At 50.3% G+C, this 17,162-nt stretch overlaps 1 protein-coding gene across 5 annotated transcripts in view; it reads right to left on the bottom strand.

The window, feature by feature from the left end:
• LOC144734793 (transcription factor 12-like) overlaps positions 1-17,162 on the bottom strand; it is a 245,601-nt gene that overhangs the window by 41,262 nt on the left and 187,177 nt on the right. For all 5 annotated transcript variants that reach the window (XM_078617175.1, XM_078617171.1, XM_078617174.1 and 2 more), the window contains exon 9: positions 108-213. In XM_078617175.1, coding sequence (XP_078473301.1) covers positions 108-213 — 106 coding nt within the window. The remainder of the gene's footprint in view (positions 1-107; positions 214-17,162) is intronic.

Raw genomic sequence — 17,162 nt, 5'->3', positions numbered from 1 at the left:
CCACGCTGTATCCCACCGCCCAACAACACAACCTCTGTGGTGCCCACATGAGAGGCCCTCACGGGAGGCCCTCGCGAAAGGCCCTCGCCAAAGGCCCTCGCACCCACCTTGCATGAAGTACGTCCCAGAGAACATGCTGGAGGCCGGCTTGGCCGGGGGGAAGCCCGGGGACTCGCGGTTGTAGTCGTCCTGCGATGGCGACGGCGCGTAGACCTGCTCAGCGAGGGGTCGGGGGGGCGGGAAGCACAAACGAGAGACGCAAACGCTTAGGAGGCGTGGGACACACACGGCGGCAGCAGCACAACAAGCTAACGCGTAACAATGGAATGAAAACTCATTTAGATTTAAAACTCATTTCTTTAAAATAGCTTTTTGCGTTTATTTTGTTGTCCTTCTCCCGAACCTCTGATCAGCATGGTTGGCAACGTACGGTGCGCAATAAAGTGCAACGTACATGCATACAACCTCTGCATTTATGCGACGCTTGCTTCGATTGCCTCGGCAAACTGAAAACGCCTTGCACCGCGCGTCTCATCTCAAACATTGCGAAGCGCGCCATCAGTGGCAGCTGTCCCTGTGTAGGACAGCCCTTGGCGACGCAGCGCCTGGCATACAAAGTAAGGGGGGGGGGGGGCGACGACCGCTATGCCTTTCCCGATTGAGTAACTTGAGGGTAACTTTTTGAATTTGGCAAATTTGGACCATAACCCTGCTCCTCGCGGATGACATCAGGGGGATACTAAACGTCCACTGTGCAGCGTACGGCGCCTATTACACGGTTAATACACTCGCAGTATTAACCAGGGAGACCTGCCAGATACGATCCGCGAACCTCTGCAACAATCTCGGCGTTATGACACAAAAACGAGTTCAATCGGCCAATGAATGAACGTCATTTGAATATGCAATTGATACAATAACAAAAAAGCTAAGTAATAATCCCCTAGATCGTCCCCGTCATTGAGAGGCTGGGTTATCGCGAACTAAATGGCAACATTTTTTTTCGATTTAAAGCTTTCGTGACTGCAGGGATTCATCTTCTTGGTTCTTTAGGTAAAGTCACGTAGAAGGGAAATAATAATTTATAATGTATTATTTTTATTATTTTATTATTTCCCTTCTACGTGACTTTACCGAAAGAACCAAGAAGATAAATGGCAACAGTTGTACAAGATGTCAGCTTCTACTTGGGTCCCCCTTTGTCTCTCATTTGTAAAAATAACATGGCAAAGTTAAAGGGCACACACAGGAAAAGCAGGACCCCGCTAAAAGTAAAAAAAAAAATTGGCTTCACCTTTCTGGGAAAGTTATTGTTCATATAATACCGGGGGGTAAGACTGTGGCTATGAGACCGGTACAGACTCGATTATTTACTCAAAATGCGATGCTGTGGACATGTGTGAAAAACAGCTTCATAGCTCATCGGATTCCTGCAGTATAAATAAATATTCTGTAATGTTCACTCTTACAACAGGCCCGTCTTTGTTACGTTGATAATTCCCTACAGAGAGGTCTCTGGAAATGGAATGAGCGAGTGGTCGCAAAGCAGCAGGAATTGACAGGCAGAAGAGAGAAATTTATTTATAGTAATTAACTCATTGAGCCATTACGTCACATGACCTAACACAAGGTGCTTGAAGCGCAACACCGTCACATTTTACAGGTACACGCGCGCGCACGCACGCACCACAATGGAAGTGCACTGAATTCCAAAGTTGAGATGGAAATTGGCTCAACCAAGGCAAAACAAAACCATGAAAAGCTCTCAGAAAAGTGTCGCGCTTCAAACGACAACAATAGAGACTCTTGCGCAATCCTCAAAAATTAAATCAAAACAAAAAAGGAAATGTTTTTTTCTATCAACATTTCAAAGCTGCACTGGGGGTGGTGGTTGTAATGTTTGCTTATTTATTTATTTACAATTCTTTTTCTTTTTTTAAATCCCGAGACCGGTTCACAGACTTCAAACAGCCGAGCCTGCAAGCAGGGGAAAAAAACAACTGAAAAAAAGATGAAAAGAAGAAAGGAACGCGGGGAGAAGAAAAAAAAATAGATAAGTTTCGCTGCCGTTGAAGAAAACGATCTTTGCCTTAACTGTGAATCCTGCCTCGGCCTTCCAACGCAAACCGAGATATTTGCAGGCACAAGCATTCCCACGCCACAAAGTCGTTTGAAACATTCACCGTGCTCATCATCTTCGGATGCATTTTTTGTTTCAGAATATTTTATTTATTTAACAACAAACAAATAAAGTGGCCATTTCATCGTTTTTGCGACGCTAACCTTCTCTCATTAAAAACATATTCAATAAAGCACAGGGATGGGGGGGGGGCCCTCCTTGAAATACAACAAAAAAGTGGTGTCCCCACCGCACAGCGGCCATCGAGACGAGCGTTTGCGGCGGCGGCCGTTTGGACGAACGTCCAAACACCGGCAACGCGATGTCGTTGCCGGCAGCCCGTGGTGCCGGCAGTCCCTTGCAACCAAAGCCAGAGGTGCCCCCCCCCAACCCCACCCCCCTCCTCTCTCCTATTTCACACCGAGAGACGGTGGCGCAATTTTGGAAATTATCTCGGGCGGCCTGTGGGAATCTTAACTAAACTTTTTTTGATATTAATACCAAGCAAGGCCGAGATGCATGGTTCTTTATTTCAGATGCGACCTGGCTGTCACAAATGGTGCCTCGACAAGAAAAGTTGGCTCATCGCGTAGAAATGTATCGCAGCCCAACACTCGAAACGTGTGCTTCTATGCACGCGGAGGGGAAAACCTGGAGGGCCGAGAGAAAAAATCCACGCGACCACGGGGAGAGTGACATGCAAATTCCAAATATACGGCAGGCGTCAGGGTCAGGATTGAGCCCACGACCTCCTGCAACACCAGACGAGGGAGTTAACATCTTCTAGCCACCGTGGCATCCCAAACTCTGACTGTGAACCCACGTCTACTGAGCTACCTTCATGTACAAGTACAGTTATGGGGGGGGGGGGGGGGGCAAACCGGTGGCGCAGTGGTTAGTACCGCACAATACGAAGGCAGCAACCCGAGTTCGATTCCCGACCACAACTAACGTCAATGACGAGTGAACCGGCCCTGCACCCGCTTTTGCCATCCGCCACTGACCAGCCTGGTGAAGTATGGTCAAACGGCCCCCATGACCGATGCGGTGTGGGGATTCCTCTCATCCAGCAACGTATTGAAAACAATTGCGAATAACTATTACCATTATTATATCCAAAGTCAAAGTTTTCCGAGCTCATCTCAGTTGAGGACCCTGACCCACTGGTGAAATATAACACATTCATATGGCAGGACTCAGTCTCCCCACAGGACTACCACAATCGACTTCAAAGAAAGCAGTGCTCATGTTATATTCCTTCCCCGCCCCCCCCGTAAGTAAGTTTACCGCAGGCAGAGACGTGAACTCACGGGCTGCCAATTCCGATTGAGGCCTGCGCCACAAGCACCAGCTGGCTGGATCTAATGACGTCAGGGCCTCGCATGCACACGTTGCAGAGTTAACTCCCAATATAAATGGGTTGCCGCGGCTCCGGCGATGGAACGTTTCCCCGAGAAGTGACGGAGCGAAGAAATGTGTCCTCTCGCGCAGGTGCTTGGGTGAATTACTTTCATCATGACACGATGGGTTTGGGCGGGGGGGGGGCTTCATTTAGCAGTGGACTGAAAATGGCCGACGATGACGACGAAGGAGTGGAAATGCAACCTTAATTATTTCGATATCGTGCACCTCTATGAACATTAATCGGGGAGGACTACGGTCAATGGCGAGGCTCAGGATTATTAACCCGTTCCCGTTCCGAGACGTATGGAAGTTGCAGGGTGGGTCGTCCCGTTCACCGCTGAATCTGGAAACGCGCGAGCGAGTGGTTCAGCGCTCATTTTATTTAGAGAGGCGTAGTAGCGCCGCTGCATTTGAAGCCATTGTCGCTCACCGCAGAGAACTGTGGCGACACGACCGCACACTCTATGATAGCTGGCGCCAGACTGCGCCAGACGCGCCCTTCACCGCTTGGCCTTTAACTTCCGATTCCGGAAAAAAAATTATCGGAAGAAAAACCCAATTACGTAAATGTAACGTCATCGGAATGGCGAAGGGTGAAGTGACTCACTGTTTATGGTCACGTTTGTAAAAACAGCCGTTTAATTATAAAGCCATCGTAAGAAAGCTGATACAACAATAAATTCAGATATTTCTGTGAATACGCATTCCTTAACATATAATTAATCATTGTGGTCAGTTAACCAGAACACAACATTTAGAGCATTTTATAGCCATTAAACTTTGTTCATATATTTTAAAAGTACTTTATTTTACAGAGAAAACATGCATGAAATTTTTCCATTTATATTCCGTTTTTGCCTTGGGTTATAAATTCAAATAATGAAGCGGTGTTTATTTCAGCAGTTGACAAAATAAACATTTTCACAAGAACAGGCATCATTGGACCAGTTTGCTCAAGCATGTGCTGGCGTGTATGTGTGTGCATCTAAGCTGCGTGTATGTGTGCTGCGTGTATGTGTGCTGCGTGTATGTGTGTGCATCTAAGCTGCGTGTATGTGTGCTGCGTGTATGTGTGCTGCGTGTATGTGTGCTGCATCTATCTACGCCACGAGTATCAATGACGCATGCAGCTATGCTTTGCACGCATGTGTGTGTGTGAGAACAGTCCTTCACGGCCAAGAGAGAATCACTACCTGTGTATATTTGTGTGGCGAGTGTATAAGAATGCACGCCCGAGTGTTCCGTATTCTCCGGATTCAAAGATGCCGCCGGAAAAGCAAGACGCGTCACCCCAACTTTTGGGTCGTCTTGAAAACAACAACAACAACAACAAAAACATCGTTCATCCAGACGCGTACGACGCAGAATAACGCAACGTGGCACAGGCTGCGGGAAGACGTCACGGTGTCGTACAAACGTTGCGGAAACGCTGGGCGCTCGTCCCAGCACGGTCCCAGCACCGGCACTTGACAACTCATTTCTTGAGAACCGCTCGCTTCTTGTTGCGTTTCGTTTGCCGTCCCACCCCACACCCCCAGCACCTCTGATTAGCACGGTTGGCTACGTACATACAGCAGAAGCAAGCAACTACAAGCTCCGTGGCTCCACATGTAAGCAAAAGCATATCTAGATATTTTTTTTTACCAGTTTGTGAACTGTACCAGTACAAACATAATTTTCTCCAGTCACCTGCTGAAATCTGTTCGGAGAGGCGCGTAGGCCGGGCGGCGCGGAGATCGGACTCTGAGACGCAATTGCAACTCGCGTGTCTGGGTGCACACACCGACCGAATTAAGACGTTCCCCCAACTTTTTGGCGTGAAATAAACGTTTGCAAGCGTGTGTTATAATCCCGGGAATAAGGCGCGCGTGCGAGTGAGGGGGGGCGCGGGGATGCAGTGTTTGTACAACGAACGCGCTCCGGTCCCGGGCAGGCTCGGTTTGATACCCCCGGCCCACAAGCATCAACGACGAGAGGTGTCTGAACCTGCCCCGTGTTTCCCTCAGGTCTACTCAGCCTTCACTGGTAGCACACGATCCTCCCTTTGTGCATCATGCCGGGCCTTACTAACGGTTTGCTAACGGGCACCCCCCCTTGCCCGCTATGGGCTATAAGGCAAAAACAAAACAAACGATGGGATCTTTGTTGCCTTGATTGTGATTGTGCACTCCCACGGATGTGCGTCGTGGTCTTTTCGCAAACAAACTACAAACCCAGACACCTGTGGCCACCCGATTAACATTGGGCAGCTGGGGGAGGGCATTACCATCAGCACCGGTGAGGGGGGGTAAGGGACGTAAGATGGTGCGACAGCGCCCGCGGTCAGATCACCCTGAACCTTTCCCGACCTCGCCGGACCTCACGAGCTATGGACGGTCGCGCCTAGCTTGTAAAGCAGCTGGATGGGTGACCACCGGTGGGTGCGTACCAGGTGTTATAGGCGGATGGCTGCGCGGGTTACGCGTTGCTAAGACAATGGTGGCAACGGGGTGCGGTTCACAGCTAGATTTGGTCCGACTGGATTGAGTCTGTGGATTGAATCTAGCTGTGCTTTGTAACTCCCCTAATTTGCGTCGGGGTGTCTCCTGGTACGACGGCTTCCTCCCACGGGCCAAACACTCATTCCTATAAATGCCCCAACAACCCAGGGCAGGACCCTCTTGAAAAGGTCTTGAGACTTAGGCAAGGCAGTTCCGGGTAAATCATTGGCATTATTATTGGGATTATACCATGGTACTTTCCACAACACCACTCCTTCCACGTGCGGTAAGACTTAATAGGTGTTCGTTAAAAGCACTTGCGACTTGAGTGTCTGTAGGTGCTGCTTGATAACAGCGCTTGCCGTAACAAATTGTTGAGGCTACAGGGGGGCCTTTGTCTTTGTGTGGGTATACTGTATATGTGGGGAGTGTTCGTTTAGCGTTTATGCTACGAAAGCCGACGACCCAAGTTTGATTTCCGCTCTTGGCCACCAACACCAGCGACGATTATCTGAACCAAGCCTGGACCTCCCCTAGGTCGACTCAGCTTCAAATGAGTACCTGCTGCGGTGTGTAAACATCGCCACCGGGGAGAGAAAGGCAGCCCGGGCGTGGTGCTGGCCACCCGCCCCCCTCGTGTGCCGTTCATAGGCGCTCGCTACCAGCACTTGCCCCAACAGTCTGTTAAGGCTACACGGACGGGGGTCCTTTGTCTTTGTGCGGGCGCATGAGTGCGCGCGCTGGCACGACGGCACTCCCGTGTCACAGGCAGCAGCAGCAGCAGCAGGACTGCCGTGCAGTTTGAGGATAACAGCAGCCTTCACTCGCAGTTGCCCACCGCCGTAACATTCCAGGTCAACGTAACCGTACTTATATTACTGCCACTCACGGCGCGGTAGTAGTCCTTCAAAGCTAGACGTGCACAGACTCGCACACACAAACACGAGCATAATAAGAGGAGAGGACCCCCCCCCCGAACCCCCACCCACTCACCCACCCACCCCCCCTCGAGCCCGTCAAATTACTCCTGTTGCGAAAATGTCCCAAGTCTTGTGAAGTTTTGGTCGGGCTCTGCATTCCTGGCTCGTGGCGCCGCCACAGACCCTCCCCGCCTGTCTGGCTTCACTCGGGGGGGGCCCACAGCCGCACCAGCGGCCCCGGCCATGGGAACCCGCAGCCAGCCAAAGGGAAACTTGCACACGGCGCGCGCACGCTGCAAAGACAAAGCTCCCCCCCCCCCCCCCCGTGTAGCCTCGGATAGACTGTTGGGGCGAGCGCTGTTAGCGGGGGCACCTATGAAGGCCGGCACGGCACACCAGGGGGTGGGTGGCCAGCACCACGCCCGACCGCCTTTGTCTCCCCAGTGGCGATGTTTACACACTGCACCAGGTACTCATTTGAGGCTGAGTCGACCTAGGAGAGGCAGGCCCAGGATCGGTTCAGATAATCGTCACCGGTGTTTGCCGTGAGCGGGAATCGAACCCGGGTCGCCAGGTTCGTAGTGCAGCGCGCTAACCGCTACACCACCGCTCCCCACGACGCTACCGCTACACGCACACACACACGCACGCACGCGCGCACGCACGCGCGGATTCGTGAACCCCACCGAGGACCTCGCTCTCACGCCCGTGGGAAATGCGCGCACGCACGCACGCGCGCGGACATTTACGTGCGTGTGTGCGTGCGCAAGAGCCGTCTCCTCTCCGCTATCCCCTTCCCTACCAAAAAAAACAAGGTCGCCACGTCCATGACTCACACAGAATCAGAAACTTTCTTTATCACTGGAGGAATCCGAAGAGCTATGAAGTTATTTTTTTCCACAGATGTCCGGTTACACCGCCTTGTAGCAGAGACAAAAAAAATACCGAGAGAGAACAGCCGGGAATTTTTAGGCAACATTCACAGAAGAGAGGGCACAGAGAGAGAGAGAAATGACCAAGGGCAGAGAGATGGACAAAGACTCACAGATGGAGTTGGCACTCCACACCAGTGCTGCATTCGCAACCTCCGAGAGGGAAAAAAAAGCCAACGTGCCCGGGACGTTGGCTCATTCCGCTGCCGTGGTTTGCGCCTCCGTAATTAAACGTGGTGCAACTCACCAACACCCTTCACTTCACTAGTGGCAGGATCACGGGGGTACATCTCCATTGGGATGCGGTAATGAATTCTGCTGGGGGATATCTGTGATTTAAAAGAAAAAAGAGATTTAAAACTCATCGGATTTCCTCCAGTACAAATAAAGATTCTGATTCTGTCATTGTAACAATTGGAACCACGGCTCTAAGACAACGGGTGTAGATTATATATGCGGCTGGCCACTCGTGAGAGCCCAGCTTTTTAATTGCGGGTTTATAAATGTACTTACTTGCACACCACAGAATAAAGTCTACTCAATAGCCGATGTGGCGTTCTCATATTTTATTATATATAACCGAAATCCCACGCAAAGCACATAACACTGTACATTCCAGCGGCTTCAATCCACTCAAAGGACCTGGATTCCTGTAAATGAGTTGGTGTCTGAAGAGTGGCGTAAAATTTATGGTCGCACTGCTTGAGAAAAGTTACAAGTTTTAATTAACGCAAAACGAACGGTGCGTTTGCTCGCCAACAAGGAGAACGCCCACAGGCCACTATCGCGAGGCCTTCACGAATGTTTCACACGTACACACGTGTTCTCGCCCACTGTACGTAGTTACATGGGTGACACGGCGGTGTTACGTGGCAGTTTGTCGAAATGAAAGGCTCGGACATGTGGGGGGTGGTGGGGTGGGGGGGTGGTGGGGTGGGTGGGTGGGAGCGGGCTGGGAGGGGGGTCTCACTAGAGACGAGACGAGGTCTTAGGGGGCGGGCGGGGTGGGTGCGGGGAGGAGTGGAGTGAAGGAGGAGGGCCTGAAAACCGTGAAATTTCACAGGCAAAGTCTATCGGTGGTGCCCACAGAGAGCGAGAGAGCTTCTCTGTAGGGGAGAGTGGCTTTGGGGGGGGATGGGAGGAGTGAGTGGTGAGGGGTTGGGCCGTGAAATTTCATGGACAGGGTCTAGGAGGATCAGATAAAAGCAGGGTTGGGTGGGATGGGGGGTTGGGTGGGATGGGAGGGAAACATTTAAAACACTATTCTTATAAAACAAATCGCCCAGTTAAAACCCAGACGCGCGGCAACTCAGGACCCAACTTCCTGGATGACCCGACGACCTGCGGCTTCTGACCTCCCCGCAAAGAGACCCCATCGGCGTCTCCTGCACAAGCGCGAGAGAGCCCCAGAGATGTGACCTTTGCACCGCCCCGGTCTTGGAATGGTCACACAAAGCACAATAAAGATGCCTCGCTCCGAAACGTCTCAGAGATTAGAGACCCTTTATTTAAATATCGTACGTAGAAAGACAAAGATCACCCCCCCCCCCCCATGTATAGCCTTAACAGACTGTTGGGGCAAGTGCTGTTAGCGAGCATCTATGAAGGCCGGCACGGCACGCTAGGGGTGGGTGGTCAGCACCACGCCCGTCCGCCTTTGTCTCCCCAGTGGCGATGATTTTACACACCGCACCATGTACTCATTTGAGGCTGAGTCGACCTAGGGGAGGAGGTCCAAGACCGGTTCAGATAATCTGTCACTGATGTTGGCCGTGAGCAGGAATCAAATTATAGCACAGCACTTGACGAAATTAAAACCTTTTTTTTTACCAGGTAACGCCCACCACTCATCTACGTTGATTCTAAATGCGGAGGGAAAAACCGGAGGATCCGGAGAAAAATCCACGCGACCACGGAGAGAGAAACATGCAAACTCCAACCAAATACACAGGCGTCATGGTCGGCATCGAACCCACGACCTCGTGTATACCCGGGGAGGTAGTTAACATCTCGCCACGTGGTGCCCCGGACAAAAGTACACCCCAGAGCTGTTTGTTATAAAATGGCCGGACGACAGCTCTACCCACACACGATCACATGACCAATTTGCTTCACTTCAAATACGACAATTATTTTTATTGGCTACAAACAAAGCCTACAGTAAACATCGCATTCAACAATAACAGAGTAACCTGCAGGGAAACACCGTACTGTATACAGTGTAAATAAACTGGATCCACAGCTAAACGTTTTTTTTTATGGCCAACCAAGGAACAATTTTTGAGGAAAAGACTTTTAAAAGTTTGCATATGTACATACGCCGTTAATACTTTGTCAAATCATCAAACGGTTGCGGACATGTGCAGCGTGAGGACGAAGCTCAACAACAGGCCTCAACCTTTGCATCTTCTAGTGCCCTTCTAGTTCTGCTGCTTACCACCCTCCCGACCTGCACGTCTCGGCCCTGAACTTCGTTAACGGAACTGCTAAAAGTGACGACGACGACGACGTACCCGGAGAGGCCTTCATCCAGCAGTGGCTAGATCACGGACCACGACGAACGAGGACGTCAAAATCTGCTCCACTTAAAATGTGCAACATTTTTAAGTCGAGCATAATGGGTGGAATGTGAATGCTGAACACGTTGGTTCCCTCCGTCTCTCAATCTCATCCTTGCACCGCCGATTGCGCACAGCACGCACGTGGCAGAAGCATAACCCCTTCGCGGCGTTCCAAGCCTCCTCTGTCAGAGAGAAATATTGATTGATTCCACTCCCACAATGCTTCAAGTGAAGAAAAAAACCTCAATAAAAACAAAAGGCCATTGTAACTGTACTATCATTATTTATTTTAAGTGTCCCCAAAACCTCGGCTGTCTCTTGTACATTAAAAAGCCAAATAAAACTTGAACGAGCACGTGGAGAGAGAGAGAGAAAGACAGGAGATATCCGAACCAGTTCTTGACTTTGTAAAATCCAGAGCTTTGGACTCGAGCAATTATAGCGCAGCCCGGGATTGTAAAGTGCCTCGACACAGGCTCATCTAGAGACGCCGTTCCGCAAAATGACGAGGCCGGTTCCTCGGCTGAATCCAGGGAAGCGTTCGGGGAACATCTTAGACGAGCTACCCTCTCGTTTTTTTTCTCGCCTACTGACCGTCTCAAAAGGCCAGGGCAGTGCATGAGAGGAACATTTATTTACCATTTTTCGCTACGGCCCATGAAGGAATCCCTAAGTAGAGAGCGCAAACAGCAAAAAACGTCACTGGCCCTTCTTGCGATTCGTGACGGAAGTGCCCATTGGGCCAGAAACGTCGCCACCGAAATTTCCCCCACCCTTTCAGGGGGTCACAACGGTGTTGTCAATGAGCGCATTTGCCGTTTGTTGTCTGTCCTCGTGCACCCCGAGGCGATGGGTTCCGCGTGCAGAGCAAGTCCTGCGCACCGCCCAAGTCCATTCGATCGTCCAGGCAAATTCCCTCGGCCTGGCACCTTTTTCAGGGCCCGCAGCCCCGGACTCGACGAGCGAGACAGAGAGAGCTCCGGGGTGATGTTTTGTTCGCAGCACGCAAAAGCGTGGGTCGTTATAATGAGTTTATTTGTGTGTTGCACGAATCCTGGAGTTAAACGATTAAAATACGCCGAGTTGTCAGGGTGCCCGGCACAGCAACGGTGCCAGTGTTGACGCAGTCTGCAGTAAAGGTGAAGAAGCGCTACTTTTAAAGTTTGCAATACGGGTACTTGAATGTGGCTTTAGCGCTACAGATGCCCCATCCCGTAAATCAATTCTATAAAAGCCCCCGTTCCCTCAATGCTCATTCATTTGCCCCCCTGCATTGCCATTCAAACCCCGATCATGATTCTTCCCTTGAAAAAGACCCCTCCGTCTCTCTAATCTCTCACTCGGATTGAAAATCAAGTTCGCCTTCCAATGATCCGTGGGGTTTGTAAGGGAGCACTGTGAAACGATTCGCTCGGGGTTACGAACGTTGCGTTTTAAAGTTTGCAAGACGGGGTACAGGAATGTGAGCAACCGATTGGCTCACACGTGACAACATCACATTTGTCGCTCGATTAAAGACCAAAACAGGAGAACTACTCCACAACTATGGCTGTCGCCTGATGATGCTGGTTGTGATTACCGGCGAAACGTCACGGGTACTCGAATTGTAAATGCTGTGGGTTTACTCTCCAACACAACGATGTGCTGAACTCGTAAAGAACTGGCACGTTTTGCTAACGTGACAAACCTTACTAATTGGATGTTGTCGGGTGGTGGCGGGTTTCACGACACATTTATATTTACGCGATCTAACCCGACAAAAAAAACCTCTGTTATGGATTATGATGACGTCCAAAGCCAAAGGGCGAGCGGATTGCTGCTGTGGTCGAGGCCACTGTGCAACTTACAAGCGGTAGTTGAACATCAACGCACAGGCATTTAATAATAATATTCATTTACATGTATAAAGCGCCCTTAAACAATCGTTCTCAGGGCGCTATGCATGGCAAGGTAGAAAATAGTTTAACTCCAACCAAGGACGGAAGAAGTGAGAAAGACGTTTGAAAATAACCAAAGAGAGAGAAAGACATTTTAAAGAGATGTTTTTTTTTAGTCGAGATTTGAAGATTTGTAAGTGTCTCGCAAGCCCCCTTGACCTCGAAGGGCAAGGAGTTAGAGAGTTTTGGTGCCGCAATGGCAGCAATTTTACCATAAAGAGATAAAGTGCGACGGCCATTTTTAGGGATATTATTATTTTACGAAAAATGGCCATCACCGGGTTCATAACGTCGCCGCGCTAACCACTCCATGTAAGTTGAACTTCTTTCGCACCGTACGTAGCCAACCATGCTAATCAGAGGTGCGGCGAAAGGACAACAAACCAAAAGCACCCCGCCAGAGCGACCGCTCCACCGCCAAATTGAAAACCTCCGCGCGAGACAGAAAATCCAGGGGACGGCTCAGCGAGCCAACGTGAATCATTCATCAAAAGGATCTTCGCCTTACCGACAGACGGGAGGCCGCGGTTCGAGTGACACCGGCAGGAAAACGCGCAACGCCCCCCTTTGAAACGCGCCCGCTCGCGTGAAATTCAAAGGGCGTTTGTTAATTGCGCTGCAACAGGTGTGAAGAAGCGAGAAGACCAAGCCTTGCGCAACCTCCACAGGGACAAATGTTCTCACACTTGCAAAGTGCCCGACACTTCCAACAGCTTCCTTTAACTCCTACAACCGTGGTGGGGAGTTTTTAAAGTTTTTTTTTAAAGATGAATTCATTTGATATCTCATCTTACCATTCCGTCTCTCTCTCTCGCACCCATGTATTTAGTTCTTTGTTGCGAAGACATCACGCGGTCGAACTGCATTATTGATGAGAGGCACGACTCCAGACGTGTCCGTAAGTGGCGCGTCTCGCCTTCATGTTTTTACATCGCGTGCGGCATCATACACGCCCACATGCAAGTGCGTTGGCGTGTGTAGGCGTGTACGCGTGTCCATGTGTGTGTGCGTGTACACACACAAGCACACGGGGAGCGGTAGCGTAGCAGTTAGCACGCTGCGCTACGAACCCCGGTGAACAGAGTTCGACACCAGTAACAAGAATTACCTGAATCGGTCCTGGGCCTCTCCTAGGTAGACTCGGCCTCAAATGAGTACCTTGGTGCGGTGTAAACATCACTACCAGGGAGACAAAGGCGGCCGGGCATGGTGCTGGCCACCCACCCCCTTGTGTGCCGTGCCGGCCTTCATAGGTACTACTCGCTAACAGCACTTGCCCCCAATGGTATCTTAAGGATACATAGGGGGATCTTTGTCTTTGGAATACAAATACGCACACGTGCACACACAAGTATCCCTTTGTGGGTGTGTACAAGCTCATGCGCCCTTCACCGAGAAGCACAAGTGGTGATACACTCTGTACGTGAGCGCACGATCACGATTGGAAATTTGCACAACTTTGATTACTGTGATGGCGGCAGTGATTACGCTCACTGAACTGTGCACCGAAATTATCTGGTTTCCATTCCCTGTCTCATGCACTAATGGCAATTGGTAACCTGGCCTGGGCTTCCTCTAAATTGACTCGGCCGAAAATGAGCACCCGGTGCATTGTGTAAACACCTGTACCAGGAACATGTGGCCAAGTCGGGCCGGCCGTGATTGCTGGCCCAATCATCAATTCACGTGCCGTGCGCCGGACTTTAATAGGCACTTCCTAACGGTGTAAGTTTCAACTGCCCGTGCTGGCCGGAGCTAGAGGGGTCGTTTGCCTTTGTGCCCGACGTCGGCTGGCCTGCGGTGTGCGTGCGTGCAAGTACGAGCGCGTGCGTGCATGCCTATTCTCAGTGCTCAATTCCCTTCCGAGCATGAACAACAACAGAAAACAACTGCAAGACTGAACGCTTCCAGCTCAGGCCCCGGGCAATTGAGCTCCCCCCCCCCCCCCCTTTGCGATAAACGCAACTTGAAACAACAACAATCACAACAATATCAACAACATCTCTCTTTCAGTTCCACTTCATTTCCAGCCTCGATAAGTTCTCATTTCCCTCTCTCTTCTCTTCAAGTGCACGCAGCGGTGCCGCAAAGGGCATCCCGTGACCCCTTTTACTCGTCAGCCCTTCCCCACATTTCGTTTCCACTTTCTTACGTCGCAGGTGAATCTCTATCTTTTGCATGCATTAGTATTGTACTGTTCAACAGCACTGCCATTTCGCAACCTGCGTTCGGTTTACCTCATTCAAATCGTACTTTCACATTACTGCATGTCGGCTAGCTAGCTCTCAGCGTACTAACGCTTGGATGTTTTAACTTTTAAAATATATATTGTTATGATTACACACACACACACCTGCTTTATCCCTGAAGATCGGGTGTCACTGGCAAGAGTAACATTCGGTCTCAATGGAAGCTTATCTGATTAAGTCTATGCTTACATATGTACAGTCACTGTGGAACGGGCAAAAACACTAGATGCGAGTCGCTCACTAATGTGGCCCACGGTTTTTCATCAGCGCTGTGGTCAGCGCAGCGACTGCAGCACATTGCAAACCCCGCGTGAAGAGTGAGCCAGACTAAATAAACTACCACGGCTAGTTTCGCATTTCACCAGGTAAGGCCCACCGAGCGATCCACGTAGATCTGTTTCAGAAGCGACCTGGCCACAAATGATAGCTCAACCAAGCGGCTTATATCACGTGGAAAATTCATAGCAGCCAAATACTCTCAACGCAGGTTCCTGTATGTGGAGGGAAAAACCGGAGGATCTGGTGAAAAATCCCACGCGGACACGCAGTTTATTTAGAACTTTGCCGAAAAAACCTAAGAGCATGAATCCTTGCAGTCACGAAAGCTTCAAATCTAGAATGAAAGTTTATTTAGAATTTAACAAGCAAACTCCAAATATACAGCAGGTGCCAGGGGTCGGAATGGAACCCATGACCTCTGCTGTACCAGGCGAGGGAGTTAACATCTCGCCACAGTTGCGCCCCTATACTGTGCTCAACGTTTTGACAAAAAAATCAAGAAAGTCACGAGCATCATCATCGTCACCACCGCCAGTCGCAGCTCTCCAAATCATCCAAAATTCTGCTGCCTTTTTGCTCAACGAGGCCACATCATCATCATCTTCAACATCTCCAAACGGTTCAATCCACCGCACATACCTACAACGCCTCCCTCCAACTTACAAGATCTCCTCACTGCTTTCAAAATCCTCAAAGGCATCACACTCTTCCCTACCTCTCCGGCATGATCTCTCCGCAATCGTCTTATCCAACAATCCATTGTATAATTGGGATCTTTGTGCTGTGCAAAGGACACCACCAGCCTCTCGTGTTGCACAAATAAACTAAACGGGGGGGGGGGGGGGAACAGGAACTTAAGTGCAGATAAATATTCTTGGTGCTTTCAGCTTTCTCCGATGGCATTTGTGGCAAAAATGAAACCCACTAGCCAGGAACAATTTCCTGGCGAACAAAATCTTTGAGACTCGATGAGACTTTCCGGATAAGAAGGTAGAGTGCGTCCCTGCAGTACCGACGGTGATGTAGGGACACACACACCGACACAACAAAAACTCTCAAACTAAACGGCAAAGATGGCGAGAGTTCGGTTACCTTGAATAACCTGCGAGTCTCCGAGAGGCGATGTAACAACAACAAAAAGGTACGCTTTTAACCCCAGACCCACCGTCCATTAGCACATTCCTTAAACACTCGGGGGGCAGCAAGAGGCATTGCACAACTGAAGGTGCAGAACGCTTCTCAGAACGGGTCTTTGTCACCGCGTTCGGAAACGCCTCTCGAGGGAGTCGAGTTTTGGTTGTCTCACCACACGGGTTGGAAGCCGCCCTCTTAAATCGACATCATTTTAGCGAGGAGGGAAATGGTTTTAAACTATTAATATATAAACAGAGCAGTTACGCACATGCAGTACACATCCGACCTACCAGTTCATGTTGAGGATTCGTATGAATCGTATACTTTTTGATTCGTGGCAAAGAGAGCCTGAACAGCAATCGTTGACGACACAATGCCACGTGGCTTCCTGCAACATGCCGGGAGGAGAGCACCATTTTTGTAGAAGGGTTTGCGCTCGCGAATAACACGCGCTGGTGTGTTCCCGCGACTAAGCAAATGATGCAAAGTCCAAAGGAGCTTGTGGGAAAACTCAAAACGCCGCAAAAGTTGAGTCTATGCTTTTAACGGCAAAAATATGAACAAACCAAAATCATCATTCTAACTCTAAAACCACGCGCTGAGAATTGGCGTTACCTCGTTGGGCAGGGTCGGCCTAAAGATCCAAACCGCTTTAGGTCCCATGCCGACACATCCGGCCTCGATCCCCATAATCGGTAAACCAAGTCATTCCCTCCCGTGCACTGGAGATGGCAAAGCCATCAAAAGCAAGCGGACAAAGCCGACGCCAGTTTACGTCAAATGCTACGTCAAGGTTACGCCGAATGTCCCTGCATGCCCAACGTACGCGTCCGTATATAGCGGCGTGCACGCTGCTGTATTGCTGCTACGTACAAACACACGAGCATTGGGCAGTGAGCGTGTGCTAGCGAACCAGTTCACACACACACACCTCTCTCTCGCCTGTCCCCATCCCCTAGGTCTCCGGGCATCTCGGTGGGAGTTACCGACGCTCGGCGTAAGGGCTGCGAAGCGGAAGGCCGTGCGATAGGAAATGTTGCCGCTGGCCTGCGAGCACGAGCGAATCGCGCGCCGATGTCAAGTTCCCCGAAAAAGGTAATTTTTTTAAATCGTTAAAATGTCTCGTTCGAAACTGCGATGACAAAGA

The sequence above is a fragment of the Lampetra planeri genome, chromosome 53, assembly GCF_965212315.1.
Source record: "Lampetra planeri chromosome 53, kcLamPlan1.2.h2, whole genome shotgun sequence".
NCBI lineage: Eukaryota > Metazoa > Chordata > Hyperoartia > Petromyzontiformes > Petromyzontidae > Lampetra > Lampetra planeri.
This window is presented reverse-complemented; position numbering and strand designations above follow the sequence as displayed.